The following is a 26,221-nucleotide window of genomic DNA, read 5'->3' as shown; positions in this document are numbered from 1 at the left end:
TAAACGTCGCGAATGTTCGTTCATAATATGCTGCATTATTATAAAATATTTTAATAGTTTTGAGCAAAGGCACTTAATGATAATTATGTTTTGTTTATTTTTTTTAAGATCTCGTAAACAAATAACTACACCTTTAGCTCTATGTCTAAGACATCTATATCTACATACATACATGGAACTGAATCATCGCCATCTTTAGATGGGACTAACGTATTGCATAATCGGTCATTAAAGTCGTTCGCAATGAGAGGCGTACTACATGAGCATAATGAAACAATAATAAAGAACAAGGAAATATTTACGGAAATATATTTTATTGTGTCACGTCCACAACAACTGTTAGGAAAACATTGATAACGCAAAACGATTCGATAATAATCAGGAAGAGATGTAAATTGAACAAGTAGGGTACCGTAATCTCGTTAAAGCTATTAGATACCAAGATAAGATCTACAGGGCTTTAACGGCGACGCACATCAATCAGTTGCGAGACTTAGGTCTGCCGGCACATCGCATTCCTCCATTTTCTTTTATAATGATCTAGTTATGCAGCAAAAAGTCATATTACCAGGAGGAGTAATGACAAATGTACGGAGTAGAAAACAACGTTATTAATAGATTCATTAGTCACTCCCGAGTTTCATCGCTATAAAAACACGAATATAGAAGTTGATTAACAGCATTATTAAAATAGAGAATTCAATGTCAATGTTATCTGCAGTAATACATTCGGCGTGTTATTATATTTAAACAATTTAAACGAGATAAACGATGATATTGAAAAGCAGTTAATATGGAATATCCTTGAAACGATCAATGACATCTATTATTATTAACAACAGAATATTTTATAAATATATTTTTTGTTAAATATATTCGTATTCATATTAACAGCCGGATCCGTGATTTAATACCTACCTATATCAATAAAAAACCAAGCAATTATGAAGGTCAACTTTCACATCGAAGACCATATAATATCGTTATCTAAGGCCAAATTAAAATAATTGAGAAGATCATTTTTAATAATAATTAAGAGTCATTTAATAATGTAAGAAAAATCCAGACAATATGACGACCATAAGGTTGATCGTAAGGTATATTCATTAAATGTGATTACTCTGATGAGTAGATTGAAATAGTCGCCCACGCGAATGTCAACTGCAATAAATTCTAATACATACATAGGAACTTGTTTTTTTTCTATAAATAAAGTGTCTTAATTATAATTGTTTTTAAAATGGGAAATCAATTGTTTTGTAAGATAACTCATGAGCATTTATATGGATGTATGCACACCATGTCTAAACACGCGACGCTGTCACGCTCGCTCGATCACAATTTCATGGTCAAATGAAGCAAGTTTGATCTGTCTATTACGTGGCATTTTATTGGTTACCTTATAAGTAGGTTCAACGAACAGAAGCTATCGAAAACAATTACATTCATACAATCTTATGATATTCATATTTTTTTGCACGTATTTAACGTGCAAAATAACTAATTTTTACACCAACAGCAATTTGGAATATGAAGATCTAATACTCTCGAGATATTCAATTGAAACACTTTAGAAATGAAATGCATAGTTTTTGCATTTTTATTTAGATTACCTACATATAGATAAAAACGCATAAAACATATGTATCGATTGTGTAACAGAAATTGACATTAATCTTTAATACGATTGGACGCCGTATCTAATGAAATTGACGTAACCGCGATTCTTTACGAGCGCGGTCAATCTAATAAAATTTTCCCCGCCTTAAAATGTTAGGAATGAAATTAACCAGATACGATGTGCGATCCTAACCAAAAACTTGTACATAAATAATGTATACGAGAGGAGCTAATTGACGTGAGTCACATGTGTTATAAATGTTATTGATGCGGTCGAGTTGATTGTGTATGTTAGGGGCGTTTGTGTCGCACCTGGCAGTCGTGCTGGTCGTGGTAGGAGCTGACGAGTTGGCTGACGTACTCCCAGACTTCGCCGGGAGCGGTCCAGGCTGCGGAGGTGGCGGCGTGCCGCATCATGCCAACATCACACGGCCGCACTAGTCTCACTTATCACTCACACACTGTTTTGAACGAACTAGTTACACTCACGCTCACGTCCGAGCGTTGACGAGCTATTTATATTGTTTTATCCTCAATCACGCGCAATTGGGTCGCGATCTACATAACGAGCTATGTTAAAAATCGGTTCCAGTTTGTAAACAATTCATTAAGCTTCGTTTTTGTTTTAAAATATTGGGATAGATTTATCTGATTAACGAAGATATACGATTACACGATTACCATTACAAAACTAAGCATTGAAATTAAGAACATGTTATATTTGAATAGATATATAACGTTTCGTGCAATAAACAATAAAAAATTTAAAACCATTAACATAACATTCGTAATAATACATAAAGTGATTGACGAAAGAAATGGCTAATTTGCAGCAGAGCGCGCAATCACAGAGCAAATCCATTGGATTCACAAGAATGACTCTGATAACGCGTGACCTTGAGCCGTCGCTAAGCGTTTGATAAGGGAAATTCGGCGGTTGCGGCGTTGTCTCGCTTGCTTATCGAAGCGTCATGTTTGTTTTGCACAAAATTAATATCGCGACATGCATAACAATTCAGTGATGGCGAATTAATGAACTTATTACACGGCAATGATATGTAAAAATAATTAATTTTATATCGTAAATAATATACAATTATTAAAATTAATTTTTAAGTCATACAAAATTTTATTTACAAAATAAAATTATTATTTTCACACTAGAAATATTAATCAATAGGCAACATATTGTTTATTTACATTTATAAAATTTCAATCACTTTTCGTAATATTTGTTTCACATGTATTTATTATTAGCACTTGCACTAAATCACATTAGTCAAACCGTCTGCGAAATGGTTAAGGCACGTAAAACGCGAGTAAGTACGCATTTGCGCGGCACCGCACACGCAGGAGTAGAAACGCGCGCGCGCTTCGCCGCGAGCCAGCTAATGACCGGCGCGACGCGTATTCACGACCCCCACTCCGCCACTGTACGCGCTATCAAACCAGTTTACGTGAAAAATTTTAATTCCTCGGCGCGGGTGACGACCGGTCGCGCTTTCCTCGATCGGAGTCCCCCGTGAGGAAAAAGCGCAGCACCCCTGGGGCGCACCGGAAGTGCACGGCCGGCGCCCGGCACGCGAACCGAGCGCACCCACCGCCTTAATTAAATGCTGCACGCTGCACACCTACCCTAACCACCGCGGCACGCTCTACCACCCAGGCTACACACTACGACACCTTCCCGCCTATCACTTACGTTTATTGTTTGCGATTATGCGACAAGAGATAGATGCGAAGTCACATTCTCCAAATATGCACTATCGCGATGCTCATCTTAAGTGAAAGAGAAGAAGTTATTCATCATGAAAGCTTTTGTCGATTACGAATATCTCAATTACCTTAAATTTATATTCAGTCCAATGTTCAGAGAGACAGAGCAATAAATCTGTACAGATTTGATCCGTCAATGCTAACAATGAGCATTTTATTCGGCCTCGAAGTGAATGACCTACTCGCAGATTAGTTGTGGGCGGTGCTCACATGTATATTGATATCATAGTAGTTTTCTATATTAATCTCCACTTTGTGCAGATATGTAGCGTTTTTAACTTAAATGAAATGATCAAAATAAAGAATCAATAACAATATGCTTCAATGAAATATAGAAATATATTGAAAATTTTTGGTGTGTTATGCGATCTGACTCACATATCGCATCATATTAGCAGGATGCAAAAATAGCAATCTGGGGCGCGAGTTCTGGCTCTTACAACTATTTCGTGTAACTATTAACACAATTACTTTTAGTATCGCGTTTCTAAGTTCTCGATTAAAACTCGAGTGTACTGACACATAAAGTTCCTTCCAACCTTACCTTACATATAATTTGATGTGTATGGTTTCCTAATGCTGTGCATTTTTCAGGCTACGCTAACATGCATTTCTTTAATAAAAAATACTTTTATTATATTTTACGATATTATATACCATCTATAGATATTTAATATCCTAATTTATTGGACTGATATAATCTTTAGACACTTTCGTTTAGGTTTAGGACCGTTTTCTTCTTAGACCACGGACTTCAACTACGAATATATTTTCATACTAATACTTATATTTTTATCGATACATTATTTTAGAAACTACTCTCACAAACCTCCTTTTTTGATTACAAATCAAAAGTTTATTTATAAATATTGATGGCGAATAAACGCCAGAGTTTCCTCAAACCCTCAAAGGGGTTTCTATATAACGTTATTTCAATATCATTCCAGTCGAATATTTAATATAGAAACAAAAAATATTTTGCTCCACAACCTAATTTCATTTATGAAATAAAAATGTTTGAAGCGCAAAAATAAATCTCGAAGTCTGGAATGCGAACTGCGCGTTTTCATTTGGTCACATGGAAAAAAACGTGCACTAACTATTGATTACTACATTTTCACGACCTTGTGTAATATTCAATCTTTAACATAGTTATTATATATGTATTATGAATAACAAATATATTTTATTGTGAAATAAACTAATCTACCGTTTTAAACTTATATATAATAATATTAAGATATTTTACAAACATTAAATATTAATAATTTAAAAACCTTAAGATATATAATTTGTAAAAGTTTTTGATACAAATCTATGTTATTATAAAAATATAGTTTAATATATTTATGAAGAGTATTTATAAGTAAACCATATTCACCCCATTTTTAAAGCATACAATAATAAAAGTAGGGTACCCTTTACTCCTTTAAATAAAATCATCCCATTTCTATGGACTCCTCACTTCACGTGTGGTAAACAAGTATAATAACTTAAGCAATAAAATGTATAAGTTTGAATAACAACAAAGAATCCTGGGTACCTTTTAAGTTCGTATACCCTTCTTAATATTTTAATAAAATTCCCCTCAATTTAAACCGGATTGAATATTAAATAGGGTAAGACAAGTTAAATACACGCTTATTTAACTTCACAGATATTGTTGGCGATACTTGTTACACATGATACATGTTTATGTATGAACAATATTTTGGGTGAGGTCATATCTTACTACGCATCTGATAGGGCTTTTAAAGCATAAGTGAATTAAACGCAATGAAGCTATTAGAAAGTAGAGCCAGGGTAAGAAAAGGTTCGTCACCTTAAGACCTAATTTCGTGTGCTCAGTATGAGCGATAATCTCATTTACATATTGAGAATGACATATTGCTTTGCAATGATTTGATGTTTAGATTCTAAAGGTACTAAGAGTTAAAGACTTGATGAAGGAATTAATTTGAAAACTGACGAAAATACTCTGACCGTACATTAATACAAATCAATGAAATACCTTCAGGACATGACAACTAGTCGTTGCCGAAAAAGTATGTAAAGTAGAAGACTATAAATGCACTGCGGTTTGCAAATTTGTCGAGATGGCCCAGTGGTCGCGTGCATCTTAACCGATGATTGCGGGTTCAAGCACCGCTGTTTCATGTGGTTAATTTGTCTTTATAATTCATCTCGTGCTCAGCGGTGAAGGAAAACATCGTGAGGAAACCTGCATGTGACAAATTTCATAGAAATTCTGCCACATGTGTATTCCACCAACCCCCATTGGAACAGCGTGGTGGAGTATGTTCCAAACCTTCTTCTCAAAGGGAGAGGAGGCCTTTAGCCCAGAAATGGGAATTTACAGGCTGTTGTTGTTGTTGCAAATTTGAACAAATGCGGTAATAAACACAAATTAGGCACATAGGAACTGCGCGTTGCCCGCTCGAATAGAACTCGCGATATTCTTCTATACCTTAAAGCAGATATAATATATGCTTTTAAAAACAATAAAAGGCACTTCAAATTAATTTTGATTATCTGTTGCGCCGGGCTTTAATAACTTTTAAATATTAAATAATATGTTATTTAACAGAGAATCATGTAATTAGATTGAATAATTTATGTTTATACGTATGTCAATCAAGTCATTAAAAATAAACGACAAGAAATTCACAGTAATAGAATAACGCAATAATAAATTATTATGATCCTAATTGGGCCTTTAATATTTTGGCTTTTAATATATTTTTTTATCACTTTAATTTTGAATTACAATTTTATTATAAATAGATAGGATTAAAGGTGATTTTTATAATGCTATATTATTTTTATTGTATTATATTTTAAATTAATTTATTTATCAACCAATTATATACAATACGTATGTATAAATAGTAACAATTACATATATGCACAAACAAGTACCGAATTTTGGAACTGAATTTCTTAGTGCCTTGTAGCTTGTATATTGTCTACAGATGGGTAGTCGCAATATGACGAAAAATTTGACAATATTAGTGGAACGGGCAAAACATTTGCGATCGTTTACATATTCGCGTGTAATCGTTTCTATTCACACTTGCAACACGACATGTACTTTCTAGCAACATCTGCGTTGTATTAAGTATTTACAACGAATATTGGTAATAAAATGGTGCCAAACATATGCCTTCTCTTTTAAATCAATACTTTTTTTCGGAATTTCCTACCACCACAGCAGCGCTCGAAAAACCGCCAAACTGACGATCTGAGTTGCGACTCGAATGACAATGGATCCATCGGGCAATAAATACACATGATTGACGATTTTGTATGTAGAAAAACCCAAATATTTGGTTTGGATATGTATTATGTATTCGATTTGTCACGTGATCAAAATTGATACATTGTATTGAATAATTTACACGAAAACTAAGTTCGAAGTCGCTTTGTCAAATTGGTGTTAGTGGGCTTTCGAAAAAACATTCTGGGTTGGAACCATTCATTCATAATTTATTCCACGGTCCTCCTACTCGACCGCCTCGATGGTGTAGTATTTAATTTTTAAGACCGCAGATCCTGAGTTATTGGTCCCATCAATAAAAAGTAACTAGAATTAGGAAAGTGAATAATCTTTGGACTAAAGGGTTTCTTGTGTTATTGAGTAGTTTCGTTGTAGCAATGGCCCGAAATACGTAGTTGGTCCCAAAGTTCTGTCACTGGGACATTATTTTCCAATTTCGAAGACGATTTAAAAAAAGTTTAATTGCATTCCATTTTTGAATGTTTGTCAAGTATTAAAAAACAAAAAGTTATCATTTGCCGCGATTTTTCACGATGGAGTGGACCGTGAAAGAAAACCGAATAGCAGTTTTAGCGTTGCACCGCTGTGGGCACTCGCCGAATACCATTTTCAAGTTGCTCAAAAATTTAAAAATATCGCTTAGGTTTGTGTATCGTACTATAAATAGGTACAATGAAGTTTCAAGTGTTGAGGATAAGAAAAGAACTGGCCGGCCACGCTCCGCAACGACACCAGCAGTGATCAAAGCAATCAAGGCACGCATACGAAGGAATCCTGTCCGAAAACAGAAGCTGATGGCATTGCAGATGGGGGTCAGTAGAAAAACTATCAAAAAGGTGTTAAACGAAGACCTTAAGTTGCGAGCTTACAAAAAAAAGAGTGGACACCTACTTAATGCTCGTCTAAAAGCAATAAGACTCAAAAGATCCCGGGTGTTGTTGAAACGGTACGCGAAAAATCGACATCGTGATATACTTTTTTACGGACGAAAAAAATTTCGATATAGAAGAAAAGTACAATAAACAGAATGATAGAGTGTATGCTGGGAGCTCTGAAGAAGCAGCAAAAAGAGTTCCGCGGGTGCAACATGGGCATCATCTATCTTCAGTGATGGTCTGGTTAGGAGTCTCCTACTACGGACCAACTGAGGTTCATTTTTGCGAAAAAAGGGTCAAAACCAGTGCAAAAGTGTACCAAGAGACGGTTTTGGATCAGCATGTCAAAGACCTGCCCAACACGTTATTTTCAGGACATCACTTTGTGTTCCAGCAAGATTCTGCACCTGCACATAAAGCCAAGACCACTCAAGCCTGGTTCGAGCGTCAAAACATCGACTTCATAAGACATGAAGATTGGCCTTCCTCCAGTCCGGACCTTAATCCTCTGAACTATAAAATTTGGCATACCTTAGAGAGGAAGGTGTGTGCTAAGCCCCATAAAAATTTGGACAGTCTAAAGTCAGCTATAATAAAAGCAGTCGCTGAAATAGACATGAATATGGTGCGTGCTGCGATAGACGACTGGCCGCGGCAACTAAAGGCCTGTATTAAAAATAAGGGCGGTCATTTAGAATAATTTTAAGTTAATATAATTCCTTATTAAATGTTCTTTCATATAATATATAATTTATAAAAAACGGATTAGTACTTCTCTTTTTATCATTATTTTCATATATGACAGAACTTTGGGACCGACTACGTAGATTTGTAGGACTTCTAGATTCTAGCAGAAAACAACATCACATATTGTGGCTATGTTCTGTTTGAGCGAGCGTGTAATTTATATGGGCACAAGGGATATTTTTTCAATGTCTATAAACCGCGGTAACCACTTACTATCAGACGACTTACTTGGCCATCTGGCGCTAAACCATTCCCATGTGCGCTAATTTACAGAATCGGTACTTTTTAGTCAACATTCCATAACAAAGAAAAAATATGAAATAGTATTTAATCGTCGACAATTTACGAGTATACAGTGAAAATTAGTACAAGTAGTAAAAAGGTCCGATAAACGTGATTCGATTTTTCTGTCCTATCATTCTTAAGATCAGTTTGTAATAAAAAAGTTGCCAATTTAAAAATCACGTGCGACGAAACGAAAAAATCTCTCCTATTACCATTTCATAAAACCATGAGAGTGAAAGAAGAATTGAGAGACTGTGTATGCCGAAGAATTGAGACTGTACAAGCACTAACATATTTTCTATACATACGGGCTACTAGTTGTCGCCCGCGGCGTCGCTTGCATTTTAGGGAGTTGGTTGTCATGTTTTACGCAAAACCATACCCTATGTCCTTCCTTTAAGTTCAAGGTAGCTTTCATCCAAATCAAATTCCATAAAAATCGGTTCATTGGTTTGGTCGCGTAAGAGCGAGATGTGAGATGTGCTATTATTTTTATAGGCTAGGTAAAAATCTGAGGATTTTTAACGATTTTCAGATAGATTACTTATTTCTTAAAATCTTGTAGTAATGAAATTTTGCAGTCAACCCATCAGTCTACTTGAAACAATTTAGGTATTCACCGTGTTTTAAAAGTTGCCAGGGCAGAACGAAATAGAAAATAAAAACATAGTGTTCACCTTATGAGGCGAAATCATTACTATTGCTATTTACTAAACTTCTCCTGATATCCTAACACCTATTATCATAAATAAAACATCAATTAATAAATCTGAAATTAAAACGACCAATCTTCGCGCCTTAACATTAGTATTACATATTACAGTTCTTGGTTTTGATCTAACGCAAAACTCCTTTGGTTTTCACAAGTAGACAGGTGTCGAACGTTTATCAATTTATTTATAATTAACAACTATTCAACAAGTGAGCTCCAATACCGATGCTGGTGTGAAGCTCACTAGTATAGTCACAAAAGCGCAGATCAGCAAGATGAAACACTGTTCAAGAATTATCCGGACTCAAAAATAAATCGATGTCCAGCTCTTGTCAATATGGACACCACCATCTATTCTTGGAACATTTTATTTTATAAAAAGAAATAGCATTTTTTTGCTGATAAGAGAAGATAACAGAGAAGGTGGAAAAAATAATCCTGTGCCCGACAGTGGTTCATGTACAGGCTAGTATACTGTTCAGGCTAGTGTACAGTTCATATACTTAATAATAAATTAATAAATATAAAAGTCACCAATTGAGAGCAATCAATTGAATTGACTTGGGTAAACTACCCCGGTGCCCTTAGGTACATTTACGAAGTGCTTCATTCCCTATCCACTGAATGGTTTATTAACCAATTCAATTTAAAGAGATAACGATAATAGTGTAACCCAAGCTTTTGGAAAGGAGCCGTATCTCGTGCTCGACGTTAGACATCGTGATAAAATCTGTATGCGGCTACCTCTGATTAGAGCATATTGGAATAATCTCCTTAGCTTCTAAAATGGGAGAGAAAGCCTTAGCCCAGCATCAGGTCTTTTACAGGCATTTACCGTCTCAAATATGAACAACATTCCTTGATTCAATGTTTTATTTGGGAATATCCTTACAGGCAAGATGTAATTATTTGTCTTTGTGATTATAAATAATGTTCAAAAATTGGAACAGATTTCGTTATGCGTTATCTAAATGTTGAATTGCTACTTTAATTACGTGGTGGTGGGACTTTGTGCAAGCCCTTCTGATTCTTGCTTATCAAATATGCTATCGCCATACATAGCAATACTGAGTATTGTTGTTTTCCGGTTTAAAGGGAGAATGGCGTGATACAGGCACAAGGGACGTAACATCTTAGAATAATCCTAAAAACTGAATTAGATGAGTCCTGGAACTCCGGAAAGTTACATCAAGCCTGATATCCTCGGTTTTCTCCTAACAGACAATATGATTATATTGTCTGTTATCTGGGCACCACAGCTATTTGCTCAGCAATCTCTATTTCATGCTTTGGATACGCGATATTCCACCAACCCGCATTGGAACAGCGTGGTGGAATATGTTCCAAACCTTCTCCTCAAAGGGAGAGGAGGCCTTTAGCCCAGCAGTGGGAATTTACAGGCTGTTGATGATACGCGATTACCATGCGATGCACCGGAGAGAAAATCAGATAAGTGATTTAGTGACACTCTTTGTGTGAATATGGTCTTGCGGAAGGCTCTTTATCCCAAATTCAGTTCTCCTTACTAATACCGAACCGGTGGTACTGTTTCAATTGACCATCAATAAGAAAGTGTAATACTTATATATTGAATAAAGCAGTTTGAGTTTGAATACTCCATTTTATTAATGACATTATCCCTCAGAGTTCCATATTGTATTAATGTTTAATTTTTTGATTTCCGTGTTAGAAAACAAAGCTTTTTCTCTTATTATATATATATATTGTCTTAAACATTTCCTCTTGTTTGGCTTATTATAAATTTCATTTAGTGTAGTAAAACATATTAGCTTTACTATACACATATAAGACCTTCAGCTCTTCAATTTCAACCCAAAAAAAAGAATTCTTGTGTAACTAAACAATAACTTACCTTTTCCAAAAATTTTGTCCACATTCATAATAAATAGTTGTTTTGTTTTTAAATTAACAGTTTACAAAATAACATGTATGGCACAGTACAATGAGTTTAGTGCAACATTTAAACAAAGCACTCATAGTACAGATAAATATATAGCTAAAGTTATCATTTTCAGACTTTGTTGTTAAATTAAGATAAAAATATGAACAAGACCTAATCCTGAAGTTCCTTTCCTTTATTAATTATTATTATTAATATCATAATGTTGAAGTATAAAATATCATAAAAACACATAAGCAAAACGTAATAAAATGTACTATTACAAAATGCAATATATCACTTTAATAGTGCTTACCTTAGAGCGTTTTCTTCCTTGCCCTCTCTTCACGTTGACATCATTATTGGAATCATCACTTTTAGTTTTTTTCACATGAACATTAGTCTTTGAAGCACAGGACTTGTCTTTATTTTTAGACGTGTCTTTAGCCTCACAAAGTTCTTCATCACTATCACTTTTAATAACATTTTTTGCATTCTTCGATGCTGTCTTCTGTGGGGAACATTTAGTTGGTAAGTTTTTCTTAACAGTTTTCAGTGGCAAGTCGTCTTCGCTGGACGAGTCAGATGAACATTTGCTACATGATTCTGAACTTGAACTGCTTTCAGACACCTTCTTCTTCTCCTGCTTATCCTTCGATGGTTTTGGTGTAACCTCGTGGGGTTTCTTTTTCACTGATGGTTTTATAGTTTTCTTGGGGGTAGATTTTTTTGGAAGAATCGCGGCAATTTTTAATTTCAGTCCAGTGTCACAAGAAGTAACCGAGAAATGTGGTTTCCGTGTGTTGCTCTGTTTATTACCGGAACATTCCCAATCACTTCCTGAAGAATCACTTGAGCTGCTGTTCTGTAAAATTGTAAAACACAAGATGAATAAACTTGTAGTAGACGAGAAAGTTTGTTAAATACACATTGCTTTTTTCTTATAACTTTTTTTTTTTTTTTATGGTATAGGTTGGCGGACGAGCATATGGGCCACCTGATGGTAAGTGGTCACCATCACCCATAGACAATGACGCTGTGAGAAATATTAACTATTCCTTACATCGTCACTGCGCCACTAACCTTGGGAACTAAGATGTTATGTTATGTATTATCAAGGAAAATGACTCATATTTATTGAAATAAAAATAAATAATTTAAGTTATTACCTCGGAATCACTATTAGAATCCGAATCACCACTTGAATCTTGCGTTTTTGGCACCTCTGTGCCCATCTCTAAAACAAATTAAAATACAATAATTAGGTAAATTCACATACTGTTATAACACTAAAAAGTTTTAAGATTTGTTATTTTATTTATGTGTCCAACTTATTTATACCATTTTTAGTTAATGCAAGTTTATTTTTAAGATAAATTGGGTAATAGGAACCTAATGCTTCGGTAATATGAATTCATTATTTATTTATTCTACATAATATACAGTGGTTATAAAGGAAAATATATAGTAGGCATTAATATTTTGGAGATTTTTTCCAACAGGCCATAAAAGGAATTCATACTACCAGAAAAAGAAAAAAAAAAAACAAAGAAAAGTTACTAAAAAATAAAACTATTTTGACATACTTTTTTTAATTGAAATCAATTTTAAAGCTATACTATAATGACAAAAATATACAAAACATAAGCTTTACAGAGCTTTAAACACTCATTGTTTGCAATGATTTTGAAAGAATAACTACAAACAAACATCACCATAACAGACTTTTTTTACATGACAACCTTTAGTTTATACAATTATTATAAATACTAAATAATAAATTCTATTTATTGTTTTGCCATAAATGACAAAGCAAAACATTTAAATTATTTAAAGGACTGTATTACATACTGATGTCTTAGTGCAAGCATGACATTTGTTTAGTAGTACCAAAACAAAAAAACACTTGTTTTCTCGTTTCCTAATTTATTACTCCACAAAAAATTTTTAGTTGTTAACTAGCTGAATTGATATCTAATGACGCTACTAGTCGTATCACGTATGAGGTACTTACTTCAAGGTTGGTCAAGATGTTCCAAAATATAATACTATGTATTTCTTCATTTCACTCATGGGGTATGTGTATACATTGACGTAATCTGAAATATATGATAGATTACATGATAATATTATACTATCAGCGGAGAAGTACAATACTTCCAGAAATTAGTATCGTTTTCTCCTCCAACTCCAATACTAATTTGTCGGAATGACAGATCTGACGACACTCGTTGGACCAGTTTTATTTCACCGTGTAACTAAAAACTGAGTTTTTTACACCACATCAGAGACATAAAATTTCATAGATTCATTAATAACACATGTTAATTTAACGTTTTTATGTAATAATATAATAAGTTTAACGGTTTTTACGACGTTGGCGCCAAATAAATGTATACGTTTACATAAATACTTGATATAAAACCTCTACATCGCTCGATAGGTTTTATATGATCATTGGTTACGTTTACGAAAATGTATAGCCACTAACCACTTCAATATTCTTCAAAATTCACGAAAAAAAACGAATTACATCAGCTAAGCACTTAATTTTTACATTGCTTGGCCACCATGTTTACAAATCTTTCGCATAAAAATTTAGGTAGGTACAAAGGGAGAAAGCTAGTGAATTCTGCAGCTTGTTCATTCCCTCTTATGTGAATTGCTTGTGCAAGAAAGAGATTCCAATCATAATAATAGGTTCAAATTGCGGCGCAAAATGGCGTCAATGATCTATATTATAAATATATATAGCTTATTCTTTAACAACTATTATGAATATTTGCTCCAGAAAGTAACTGTGTTTGATTTAATATTCCACAGTGATGTAGTACATTTACTTAAAAATAAACAAATGAGTTATCTATATATCCTTCTGATACTAACATAATGACATCTGTTATTTAAGTAATGTACTATTCATATAAAAAATGGGCACTTAACTATCTTAGTTAAGTAATTTGAAGTTAGATGTCAGGCCGTTCCTAAGGGATTTTATTACTCTTTGACTTATGCGGTGTAGTCAAAAATAAAAAAAAAATGTTTAAAACCATTCTGTTTTGTTCAGTATTGTGTGAAATATGTCAGCTTTTTATTTTTTAATACTTACTAATACTAATAGATCTTGTCATTCATAAGGCATTTCCACACAGCGACTTTAGAATGGCAACTAGAACGTAATTAATCGTATGTTTAGGTTTTCTAGTTCCAGCGAAAGTCATTATTAAGTCGCAAGTTTTTTGAGCCAAGCCAATTCACCATATCATTATGATTATTACTAAAATTACATAATGGTCACCCGGGGTATCTACGTCTACATCTCCGGGGGTATCGTTAAACTAAAACAAATTCTCAAACTGGGTATTTCTAAAAATTAACAAAAGAATGAAGAATGATTGCTAATAGTCACCCCTATCACCTCCTAACGGGAATACGTCGAATTACCAATATTTAAATCCAGATCCAATCCATCCATCCAATCCGTTAATCCATCGTTTATTATCTAAGTATTACTTAATAAACGACAAGAAAATACATGTGATCACATAAATTTGTTTATTTGTGTATATAAATGTATTTTAAAATGGTTATGCAAGTTTGTCCCATAAAAAATTAAAATAATACGCTGTAATAATAATGTACATCTTATAACATGTGGTTTTAGCACATTTTTTTTTTTTCATTTGAAAAAATCTGGTAGCAAATGAGGCTCTGGTGTTAATACTTTTGCCGATTCTAAGAACAAGGAATACAACAATAACTTATGATATTACAAAAGACTTGGCTGTACGGTGCCTTACTACGGTTAATACCTTTGCCTTTTCCCTCTAAGGAAAGAAAAAAGCGAAAATAAAAATTATGATGACATCTGACATTGACACTTGACAGTAGCAGAACAGTAAGGGTACTTTATCATTGAACATTGAATATTGACTTTAAATAAGTACTAAGTTTATTAAGTACATATTGTATTTTTCCTAGTCGTTAGGTTAGTCGTACTTTAGTAAATAAAAAATGAACTTTTTATCATTAATTTATACAATTGTGAATTAAAATTACAATAAACTTAATTAACCTTCCCAAGCAAGATACTCTGAAGTTATAAATAAACATATAACATTAATTAACATATTAAATTAATTTTTCATTTATGCTGTTGCATATTTAATATAACTATATAATAAACCCTAAGACATAATTTATTACGAAATGTATTATGAATTAACATTTATAAGATTTTTAAACTAACACTGAAAACAGTATGAATTATCTTATATAGAAATTAAGTAACAAAGGAAGGTAACATAATTATAGGCTCATGTATTTTTGAAGACGAAAATACAACAATTTATGAATAAAGTGTTCAGATATAATTTGTACATCCTTTTGGAAATAGTTGAATAGGAAAGTAATGGATGAGATAGAAGTATGGGAAGATTTATCTAATATTCCAGCTGATCCACCTTTGATGCGAGAGCTATGTGAAAATTGCAAGTGAGTTTCTAATTTCTTTAAACCAAATGACCACAAATATCAAATATTAATTATATTGTTTTTTAGGAGACCTTCAGTTGTTTGTTGGTGTTCAGCACTTCCACCAGAGCGCCTTGATCCTAAGAGTAAAGTTATTCTATTACAACACCCAGCTGAAGAAAAAAGATGCCTTCGAACTGCTCCTATGCTACAACTAGGCTTAGCAGAAAATAAGTGCCTTATATTCAAAGGAAAAAAATTTCCTCAGCCAAGACATGAATGCCTAGAAGATATACTAACACATCCAAATACGGTGCTTTTATATCCCAGTAAAGCTGCCATTGATATTAAGGACTTAAAACATGAAGCTACCTCTTATAATATTATATTAATAGATGGAACCTGGCCACAAGCCAAAGCCATATATGCATCAAGCCCTATTTTACATGTAATTAAACAAGTAAAACTTACTACTACAAGCACAAGTAACTATCTTATAAGAACACAGCCAACTCAAGGCTGCTTAAGTACACTGGAGACTGCTGCCGAAGCTCTATCTCAATTAGAAAACAATTCCATTTACAGAGACCAATTACTTGAACCTTTACATATGCTATGTAAATTTCAATTAGATAATGGTGCAGTTACACATCAATCGAAAGAATTTTTAATTAAAACAAAAACATACCCTAAATTAATAGGAAAACGATTGTCTAAATTATTAAGATCTACAAATGAAATATAAGATATTTGGATATTTAATTTATTACATTTATAAAGACAATTTAATTGATTTTAAATTAATCTAAGTCACACTATAAATATTATATACTTTTATAAGTATCATTATTTTTTAGAAAATTTATCATTATTTGCACTTAAATTTGATCAAATTTTCTATGAAAACCTACCATTTCAATAAAATTTTCTTTTTTAATTAAGATACATACCTCTTTCAATTTATGATAACCATATTAACCCTAGTTCTACAATATACTTAATAAGATTTTAAAATAGCAGATTGATGTGATACTACCTGAGTAAACCAGAAGGTATTAGGACTATGTTTTTTTTCCTCATTTTTTCCTGTAAGTAACCTATAGATTTTTTTAAATTATTCATTTCTGAAAGGGGTTGAATTTCGTCATAAGGAAAAGCGGTATTTAATTTATTATTAAAAGCCATTCCTGAGTTAAAGATACTTATAAAATTTCATCACCTAAGAGAAAGAAATTTCATAAAGTTTTTTTGAATGTTGGACATTTTAAAAATCAGGAATATTGAAATAGAGTGCATTATTTATCATAGTGTTGTATAAAAATTCGCCACTACTAATATGCCGGATATCCGTATCCATATATATAGATATCTTACTTTTTATGGATCTTGAACAGACCTTTAAAATGATTAATTTTTACCAATGAAATAATTACAATTAACTTACAAATAAATTATTTTAAGAATACTATATCTGGCACATTTATATGACGGATTATCTGGCAAAAAATAATAAAATATTTAAATGTTTATTGTATCAAATCACTTAAATGCAAAATGTTTACAAACATATTTTATTATTAGTTCAAAAAACACGATAATCCCGTATATAACCTATGTCCATCCTAAAATCATAAGCTTTTTATATCAAAATGATTAGCATTTCTTTGGAAAAAAGGTAAGAAATATAACATATATATGTTATATTTCTAATTATATTAACTAATTACTGTGTCGATTATAGGCGTCATTATGTCCATTGTTTTGCTTATTGATAAAAGTACGGAAGCTAAATAAATTGATGTTGTGAAAGATAATATGGCGTACAGTAAAAAAAAAGGAGTCTTTTGCAATCAAAAATTTTCCTACTTTCGATCATGGCGCAAATCAAGTTATTTATTATGCAAACGAAATAAAATAAAACCATAAGTTTTTTTTTAAATATTTTATTTTATAATAGCAATACTATATTTGATCTGTCAAAAGTCAACCAGACAGCAAAAATATTCATCGTTTCTTTCTTTTTGATCTGTCAAAGGATATAAAACATGGCTGAGGTTCGTTAAGATTTTATAAAATAATCAATCCAGTTTTATATCATCAATCGTATATTTAATATTTGGACGAAGCCTAGCAAATGGAAATGTGTCGATCTCGTACGCGTTTTTCGGTGTTATTTTTTGTTTGTGACTACAAAATATGTTTACATATTTCAGGTCGACGAAACTCTGAAGAAGAAGCGTACCTTCAGGAAGTTTACCTTCCGAGGTGTTGATCTTGATCAGCTTCTTGATATGCCAAAGTGAGAATCGTTGTTTATTTAACCAATTCGTTTTGACATTATTGAAATTATAGTTGCGGTGTAAAACATAACCTCATTTACAATAATTTATATTTTTAGTGAGCAATTAATGGAATTGATGCATGCACGAGCCCGGAGGCGATTTGCTCGTGGTCTTAAGCGCAAGCCTATGGCACTTGTTAAGAAACTTCGTCGTGCAAAGAAGGAGGCTCCTCCAAATGAAAAACCAGAAATTGTAAAAACACACTTGCGCAACATGATCATTGTTCCAGAGATGGTGGGTTCTATCGTCGGCATTTACAATGGAAAGACTTTCAACCAGGTATGTTTCGAGTACCTCATGTTCCTTTACCAATTCACTGAGCAAATACTCTAATAACTATAAATATTGTTTAAAGTGTATGATAAACAAAAGTTCTATTAATTGAAATAATAACTATAAATTAAAATAATTGAGTTATTTATGCTAACATAAATAGTAAATCATCTTGATTGCTTCCTTATAGTGTATTTAAAGTGTATTCTTGACAACATCAAATGGTTTATCAGTATAAGACTTAAAAAGTAACATTTAAAATTATTGTAAGAAAAGTAAGATCTTTTGATTACCCATCATATAGAGTACATAATAAATAAATTTCTGAATTTAAAGTAAAAGGTAACTCTAAAGTTGAATGTACATATGTCATTGTCATTCATGTTGTTTAAGGGGTTAACAATACTGTCATATTTTTAATGGCAAAAGTTATTTAACAATTAAAGTCAAGTAATGTTTATATCGTAGTTATAATTTGTTGCCTTTCTGAAATCTGTATATGAGTACTACTAATCACTTATATATAAATGTGTAGCTCCAAACCTCTTCTCATAATAATTTATGTTTTTTTTTTAAATTCAGTCAATATTCTGCTCTATTTGTTCTCATTCCTGAAGTTTATCAATTTAGCTCTCTAAATCACTAAAAATCTTTTTACTATTTTTTAAGAGTATATGAATAGGGCACAATTTATTTGAATTTTTTTGACCTTAAGATTTAATATATCACAAAAAGTAGTTTATATAACTTGTAAAGGATTGTTTTTTTTATATTTTTCAAATATGACAAAAGTTAAGTTATCAATGTATCGCATTATTATAAGATGTGATTTCTCTTTTCAGGTTGAAATCAAGCCTGAGATGATTGGTCACTACCTTGGTGAGTTCTCCGTGACATACAAGCCAGTCAAGCACGGTAGGCCCGGTATTGGTGCTACTCACAGCTCTAGGTTCATCCCACTCAAGTAGATGATGATGACATCCACTTAGGTTAAGTGCAAAATCTACACAATGATACAATAAAGTATTTTTGTGCAATGTATGTAGTTTTTATTAATTTTCCTTTATAAAAAAGATATCTTCCAAGCTCTTCTATGAACACTTGCTCGTAAAAAGTAATTTTTAAGTACATATTTGAATAAAAAAAGATAAACTTATCTCTGTGTGTTACAATTACTCCAGTAACTACATCTTACTATTATGTATAGAAAAAAACAAACTATATTCACTATGTAGAAAAAGTTTTTGAATTACATATATTAGGTAAAAGTTACAGTTTTGCCTATGTCATATAATATAGTAATGCATGTATATATAATGTTTCAAACAAAAAGCGATGAACAAATTCAGATTGAAAGTAAAAATATATAAAATGGTACTGTAATGTTAAATTTAGTAATGTATTTTATCAGCTATCATGTTAAAGATTTTGTTGGAGGTTCTGCAAGGTCTCTCCGAACGAAAGACGCGCACGGTATTGTCATTATTGATGATTTGACTATTTATAATAAGGGATACAGTAAGTGCAAAAAATTGTAGTCATCCGTTCGTAAGTCCGTAAAGACACGGACACCCATTTTAATGTCATCATCCTTAAGGCTGCTGGTTGCTGCTGAAACACTTTAAGTTAACATGTTATTATTATGTTATGGGTATTATTTTCTGGCATTTACTTCCAGCCTTAAAGATCATCATCAAGCTTTTGTAACATCATATAATAATCGTTAAGTTCATGTGTTTTGGTTGACTCCACTCCATCGACTCTACATCATCTTTTACACTCTTCGCATCAAAATTTAGTTCACCAATTTTAGAATTTAATTTTTTCTCATTTGGCTTAAGATGATTTACGCCTAACCATTGTTATAAAATGTGGTTCAGGCGTTGTCGAATTAAGTTACACAAGTTATTAAGAAAGACTAATTGAAAAATAAATACAGAGAACACAGCATGTAATCTATATCGAGATTTTTTCTTGGTATCGGAAAGTATTACTATTATGTTCCACTAACTTATTTTTTCCACTGCGGCTTTGATCTCTCTCAGCTTTCCTATCATTCAGTAGAACCTCATATAAAATATTTTGACTCTGGTTAAAGTTCTTTTTTCGTGTTCAAAAGTTACGGATTCGCTACTTTGATCACTTTACTTAGGAGGCGAAAATGTCTAACGCTAGTGAGTATGGCAGCGCGAGGTCATCATCGCAAAGTACTGTTTTACTTAGGGCCGTTTGAAACAGGATATTAAAGGCTCTAGTGGACCTTAAGCGTCCACACCTCAGGAGGTAAGCTCTGTATTTTAAGCGCTAGCCGTCAAGGCTAAGTGTGGGTGCCTCATCCTATCTCAAGCTTCCAGGGTAATATCGCTGTAGTTGCCATTTTGAATATTAAACAATATCCACTTAAGCAATTGAGTCCTGTCATTACTTGTATAAGTTTAAAGGTTACTCCTTTAACTCATGTTTTTCTAGCTTCAACTTCGCTTTCATCTATTGACAATTGCTTAACTATATTTTGCGCTCGCATTGATTGCTTAGTAATTAATTAAAATTATTATTCTATAGACGTTCATGACGATTTTGTCATTTTTATTTGCTGTTATGCTTGTCACCTGTAGACACGGAATCCATAGGTATTGAACTATCGCCATGCTATATAGTATGCCCGATTTCTGACTCTTCACGCTGCTCTACATTTTTTATGGCTACACACTACGGTTGCGCTATTTCCTCTTACGAGTACCAATTTTAAATATTTCAATACCGATCGTGTAAATGTATTAAGGATATGTCAAACTATTTAATAATATATTTGAAAAATGTCCGTAGCAAATAATAAGACATAGGTACCTACTTATACCTTTCATTAAAACCCTAAATTCTGAAGAGGCGTTAAAAGTATATGTTAAATATTAACAGTGTTTAAAATATTGTAATAATAATTCATTAATTCAAAGTGATCTTAGCCTACAATTAAAGAATAACATTTAGGAGAATTTGTTCCAATTGCCGCTTGTCAATTTGTCATTAATAAGCTTGTGTGCATGTAACTCTGTAGGTATCTGTAAAATACCACTACTAAAGTAGAGACTAAAGTCAAGTTAATGAAAATAAAATATCTTGACATTCTATCATATTATTAATTTCATATTTTTAATCGTAGAAAATAGAACACTTACATGCAATTTCATCTTGAGATAACTCATCGTAAAATAATAAAAAATTTTAACCCTTAAAAGAGATTGTTTGAATTAAAGCTCAGATTTTAGGTAGGATTTCTCTGTCGGACGCTCTATTACTGTGTACAGAAAAGTGATCCTTTATTTTATCACTAACTTCAGGACGAATCTCACGAAAGATGAATATTTATATGATAATGGGTAGCAGTAACTAGTTCTACAAAAAACAATTACGGATTTGCTTATCCATTTAAAGTATAATTCACTTACAAGTGATTCATGTAAATTGATATGAAATGAGAAGGTTTATTGGGTTTGTTGTTAATGGATCATAATTAAGTACCAATTAAGGAGTTCACGAATAATGAGAACGCAGTGCGTAATCATAATAGGCGGGTTAATAAGAGTGCATACTATTGTCTTTGTAAGCGTGCTTGGTTCATTTTGCGAGTTGTAACCGGTGGCTGCCGCCTCGATCTGACGATTACCGACCTCGGCGTCGCCATAAAATGTTTGTTTGCAATTCAACCCTTTTAGATTCTAACGTTATCTCCTTACAAAGACTTACCAATTAAAAGTAAACATTGACTATTTGCTGAAATCAATGCTTGGGTAACTTATATTCTTAAACTGCCCGTGAGACTTGTCCAAGGTTATTGAATGATAATGTCATTTTTTCCAATGTTTATATAGCAAGTTACCATAAAATAATATCCATTTTATATTGTATTTTATATTACCTAATTTTCTGCCTACGTACCTACTACTGCTTAAAAAGATGTAAATGTCAATATATTTGTATTCTATTCTAGAGTATGTATTGATGTTGAATATATTTGTAATAAAGTAGTTTTAATGTAGCTCAGATAATGAAGAAGGACAATTTTTTAATTATAAATGTATTTTAATCCAATTGATACAAGTTAGTTTTAAATAAATAACTAAAGTAATGCCTATATTAGACAAATATATCATTAATAAAGATACATTGTAATAAAAATAAGTTATCAGCTTTATTTTATTATATTATTTTAAAAGTGACATTTTATGATCGTATTTTAAATTATACAATTAAGTAGGTAATTATTTCATGGCGAAAACAATTTGTAACATTAGTTGAACTTTTGTCTAGCGACTTCTGGATCAGGGAGGCGTACGCTACACCATTATTATTTTAATATAGAAGGCTATATTGTCCTTTATCAATTTCGAGATGGCGGCGGTTTTCTGACTGACTTCATCATCACGGCATGCGTGCGAAATGATCTTGCAAAATTATTAGTCATAACTCTTAATTAATTCTGTTGACGACTAACAAGAACGAAATGATGCTAATATATTATTCAACAGGCAAAATTTCATGCTATGATGTTCTTAATAACGCATGCCTTTATTATGATTATTTTTTAAATAATATTTCTTATGGGAGCTTAAACAACAGATAACTTAAAAGAGCGTATTTTTTGTGAAACCACTCAGACTCAAACGTCTCTCCTGGCTCTTGTACTGTTTTGCTTATATAGTCATCGTCATAGTTGTGCGACAGGTGTGTTTAATTAGATCAACAAAAAAGCACATCGATTATTCTTCTTAATAGATTCAGATATATGATATCAGTTAAGGAGGGCCAAAGGCAGAGTTTGGCCAGCACCATTTATTTCGGAATAAAATACAAAATATTTGGCGAGACACAGGATCCTTCAACTTAAGCCTATTAAAAAGCACATATCTTTTATACTTAGAATAATAATACTAGGTACCTATGTAGTAGGTAAGTATAATACAATAATAATCATTGCAGACCGTTAGAAACGGTGATAAACCTATTTATTTAGAAATACCCAGTAAAATAATATGTGTAATTTTACATACTCGAGATGCAAAGATTATAATTTATTAGTAATTTTTATAGGGTTAGAATAAGCAATAAAATAAGGTGTTTAAGTAAAGTGAAATCATTTAATAAATTCACATTGGTATCAGCTTCTAAATTCACCTAGAGATAAACAGATTTCGAATTAAATGCTTGAAGCCTTTTCTTCTTATATCCGCACACTGTATTGATTAATATTTATAATCTATCATGTTCTTTAATGTGATATTTTCTTTGAATCTTAAAAAATATTATTGGTCTAAGAAACTTCAAAATGCGGTTTGCAGTACCCGATTTATATGTAACAAATAAAAAATTAATTACACTGCTATATGAGTGGGTACTATTAGTAAATATTAAAAAATTCAATTTGGAATGTTTATTCCCAGCCGATTTGTCGTTTGAAATTTAATTATTGTAAATAAAATATTCAATGATTAATTTACTTACGTAACACACAACGACATGCAGTAAATTATAGATGTTTATGAATAGGTAATTTTATAGAAATTTTATTTCATTGAAATGTTTTCATTTGGATAAAGACAGAGATTATTTAGAGAGTTTGAAAGAGAATGAATGTACTAAGTATTATAATTTATACAATAAAGCATTATTTTACTATTTAAATTATACAAATTAGAGATAACTTCAATATTTTGAATGTGTTTCAGCTGCTTTAAGTAGCTTTTTCTAAAAGTTTGTTATGACACCGAACTTATTTACTAACTTACCTACTCTGGAAATTCAAACTCTGTGTAAATAAAAAATAAATTATATTATATAAGTTTTTTATTGTTATTGATATAAGAATTCGATGTGAATGAGCGTAGTAAATTGAAATTAAATTGAAATTCCAAATCAGGTCTAGGATTATTATAAAAGTAATATTTTCTGAATTTTAGATTTTTGTTTAATATAATTTTTATGAGCTTGCAGATTTTTTGTCAAATTTCAATAAAAATCCTAATCATTACATAGTACAATACGAAGTCGCTTACGCTGACTGTCCCTATCTATGCTTAGATCTTAAAAATTACGCAACGGATTTTGATGACTTTTCTTTAATAGATAGAGTGATTCGAGAAGAAGGTTCTTTTTTATAAAATATATGGGCAATATAATTAACAAGCACTGATAATTTTAGATGTGTATAATTGAATGTCGTAAATAAATAAATTTTGTATTATATTTAGTATCAATACTGCACCCGTGTGAAGCCGGGGCGGATTTATAGTTTCTTATACAATTGAAAACTAAACTACTTATACATATATTTTTAATTTATAATTTCATTAAAATCCTCAGAATACTGCCTTCTACTTAGGAATAAATCAAATTAAAAAAGTAGTCAATTTATCTGTGACTAAATCAATCATTAATCATTGTCTTTGATTAGTATATGTACAGTGGATGATAAATTAAGCAGGACTCATTTACTGAATATAAATAACAAGTAATATGCTAATTGACGTACTATACTTTTATTATTAAAATTGGTACGGTAACGTTCCCTTACAAAAGGATGAAAATAAATGTAGAGCTGTTGCGGTTTTCTATATAGAGGTCACAATTACAATTGGTTGTACGATGTTTTTTATTGTTGGACATTCTTCCTCTTCATTGATTTTTTCTACTTTCACACTTCAACTACCAATTTTAATTAGTTAAATGCCCTTTGGTTTTTTTAGGATTTATTTAATTGATCCATCGTCTCTTTATAAACGAATGTACATAGGTATTATAAATGATGAGGAATAACCTTGCGAAAATTTGATGAATTATATTTTTTTTAAATAAGCATATGTATAAACAAACTCCAACAGCCTCTTATCTATACACGAAGTAATGAGATCTAGATTCTTAACCTTGTTTTATACAAGGAGAGGATTAATTCGCTTTTGAACGTTATAGGTTATATACAGGAAAAATTAGTAGTACATATATTCTATGTTTTCCTGTGCTATTGAACGGTGCATTGTTCTTAAACTGTATTGATTTGCTCAAAATTTAATCCATGGTTATGTTGAAGAAGTACAAACCATGACACGCATGTCTCACTGTTGGGCAAGAGCTTCCTCTCCTTTTGCTAATTTGATCGCGCTGTTGTATGTGGCTTAATGGATTCTCATATATTTTTATCTGACTTTAGATTTTTTTTCACACGGCATTTTTTAATGGTTGACATCATTATCATCATGTACGAGATGAAATATAAATAAAAATTAAGCTCTTGCTAATTCTGTAGGGCTTACTTGGAATTGAGCTCGTAAGCTTCGATTGAGGTTTTGTAACAAATGTTCTGTCTCAGTTGTTCTCATAATATTAGTGGAAATAAAATAATAGCTAATTCCTAAAAATGATATTCGTACAACTATTACGAGTTAGTGTCAGATTTATTTGTGTTTTGTAAAAATTTTACATCACATGTAGAGCTAATATTCATTGCAGTTTTGACTTGCTTATAGTAAAAGTCAAAGTTCCAGTAAAAATATGTAATAATAAGAAATTAATTAGATTATGTCAATTTATGCTTGATGTTATAATACGATTGCCGTGGTTTCGTTCATGTCATTTATCTATTGAAATATAAACATTAAAATTAATCGCATTATGGTCTACGAACAACAATAATGTAACAAATAATCAGATCAAGAAGCGCAGTTTTCATCCAGACTATTTGTGCTACAAATCAAAGACAGCCCCCGCGTATATTTGCGGCTTACCCGCATTTATTGGTATGCGAGTGTTTCATGAGATTCATTTCGGTTTGTTCCAATGTAAATAATTCTCTATAACTAAAAATAAACGATATCCGTTCAGATATGGTTGTGAAGTTCGGGTAACGTCGATCGAACACCGTCACTGAAACTGGAAGAAATCTCGTACTAA

The 26,221-nt window shown here is 32.0% G+C and overlaps 3 protein-coding genes across 7 annotated transcripts in view; 2 read left to right on the top strand and 1 right to left on the bottom strand.

The window, feature by feature from the left end:
• LOC124534600 overlaps nucleotides 1-13,965 on the bottom strand; it is a 47,416-nt gene extending 33,451 nt beyond the window's left edge. The window contains exons 1-4 of one of the 4 annotated variants that reach the window (XM_047110526.1): nucleotides 13,684-13,965; nucleotides 13,207-13,291; nucleotides 12,362-12,429; nucleotides 11,509-12,057 (exon numbers count right to left, since the gene is read on the bottom strand). In XM_047110526.1, the coding sequence (XP_046966482.1) occupies nucleotides 11,509-12,057; nucleotides 12,362-12,427 (615 nt within the window). In that variant the 5' untranslated portion in view covers nucleotides 12,428-12,429; nucleotides 13,207-13,291; nucleotides 13,684-13,965. Of the gene's footprint in view, nucleotides 1-1,932; nucleotides 2,269-2,820; nucleotides 3,017-11,508; nucleotides 12,058-12,361; nucleotides 12,430-13,206; nucleotides 13,292-13,683 lie in introns of those variants that run through there. The other 3 variants (XM_047110527.1, XM_047110529.1, XM_047110528.1) reach the window with 3 other exon arrangements.
• A 1,120-nt stretch (nucleotides 13,966-15,085) lies between these two features.
• On the top strand, nucleotides 15,086-16,499 carry LOC124534643 (tRNA-uridine aminocarboxypropyltransferase 2). 2 transcript variants are annotated; one of them, XM_047110598.1, is made up of 3 exons: nucleotides 15,086-15,180; nucleotides 15,507-15,686; nucleotides 15,753-16,499. In XM_047110598.1, the coding sequence occupies exons 2-3, from the start codon at nucleotides 15,604-15,606 to the stop codon at nucleotides 16,408-16,410; spliced, it is 741 nt and encodes a 246-aa protein (XP_046966554.1). In that variant the 5' UTR covers nucleotides 15,086-15,180; nucleotides 15,507-15,603; the 3' UTR covers nucleotides 16,411-16,499. The 2 variants fall into 2 exon arrangements, with proteins under 2 accessions (XP_046966554.1, XP_046966553.1); XM_047110597.1 differs by lacking the exon at nucleotides 15,086-15,180 and having other exon boundaries at nucleotides 15,342-15,686.
• A 1,134-nt stretch (nucleotides 16,500-17,633) lies between these two features.
• On the top strand, nucleotides 17,634-19,318 carry LOC124534834 (40S ribosomal protein S15). The gene is made up of 4 exons (XM_047110861.1): nucleotides 17,634-17,719; nucleotides 17,879-17,964; nucleotides 18,064-18,286; nucleotides 19,123-19,318. Exons 1-4 carry the CDS (start codon nucleotides 17,711-17,713, stop codon nucleotides 19,246-19,248), a joined length of 444 nt encoding a protein of 147 aa, XP_046966817.1. The 5' UTR covers nucleotides 17,634-17,710; the 3' UTR covers nucleotides 19,249-19,318.
• Nucleotides 19,319-26,221: the final 6,903 nt, after the last annotated feature.

The sequence above is a fragment of the Vanessa cardui genome, chromosome 13 (assembly GCF_905220365.1).
Source record: "Vanessa cardui chromosome 13, ilVanCard2.1, whole genome shotgun sequence".
NCBI lineage: Eukaryota > Metazoa > Arthropoda > Insecta > Lepidoptera > Nymphalidae > Vanessa > Vanessa cardui.
Note: the sequence above shows the minus strand (reverse complement) of the source record. Positions and strands in the feature narration are given on the sequence as shown.

What these genes read in the sequence shown, in the direction of transcription:
- LOC124534643 (XM_047110598.1), top strand. Translation starts at nt 15,604, where the DNA reads ATGGATGAGATAGAAGTATGGGAAGATTTATCTAATATTCCAGCTGAT. An exon ending in GAGCTATGTGAAAATTGCAA is followed by an intron (nt 15,687 to 15,752) that starts GTGAGTTTCTAA and finishes ATTGTTTTTTAG; the next exon opens with GAGACCTTCAGTTGTTTGTT.
- LOC124534834 (XM_047110861.1), top strand. An exon ending in CAGCTTCTTGATATGCCAAA is followed by an intron (nt 17,965 to 18,063) that starts GTGAGAATCGTT and finishes TTATATTTTTAG; the next exon opens with TGAGCAATTAATGGAATTGA. An exon ending in ATGGAAAGACTTTCAACCAG is followed by an intron (nt 18,287 to 19,122) that starts GTATGTTTCGAG and finishes TTCTCTTTTCAG; the next exon opens with GTTGAAATCAAGCCTGAGAT.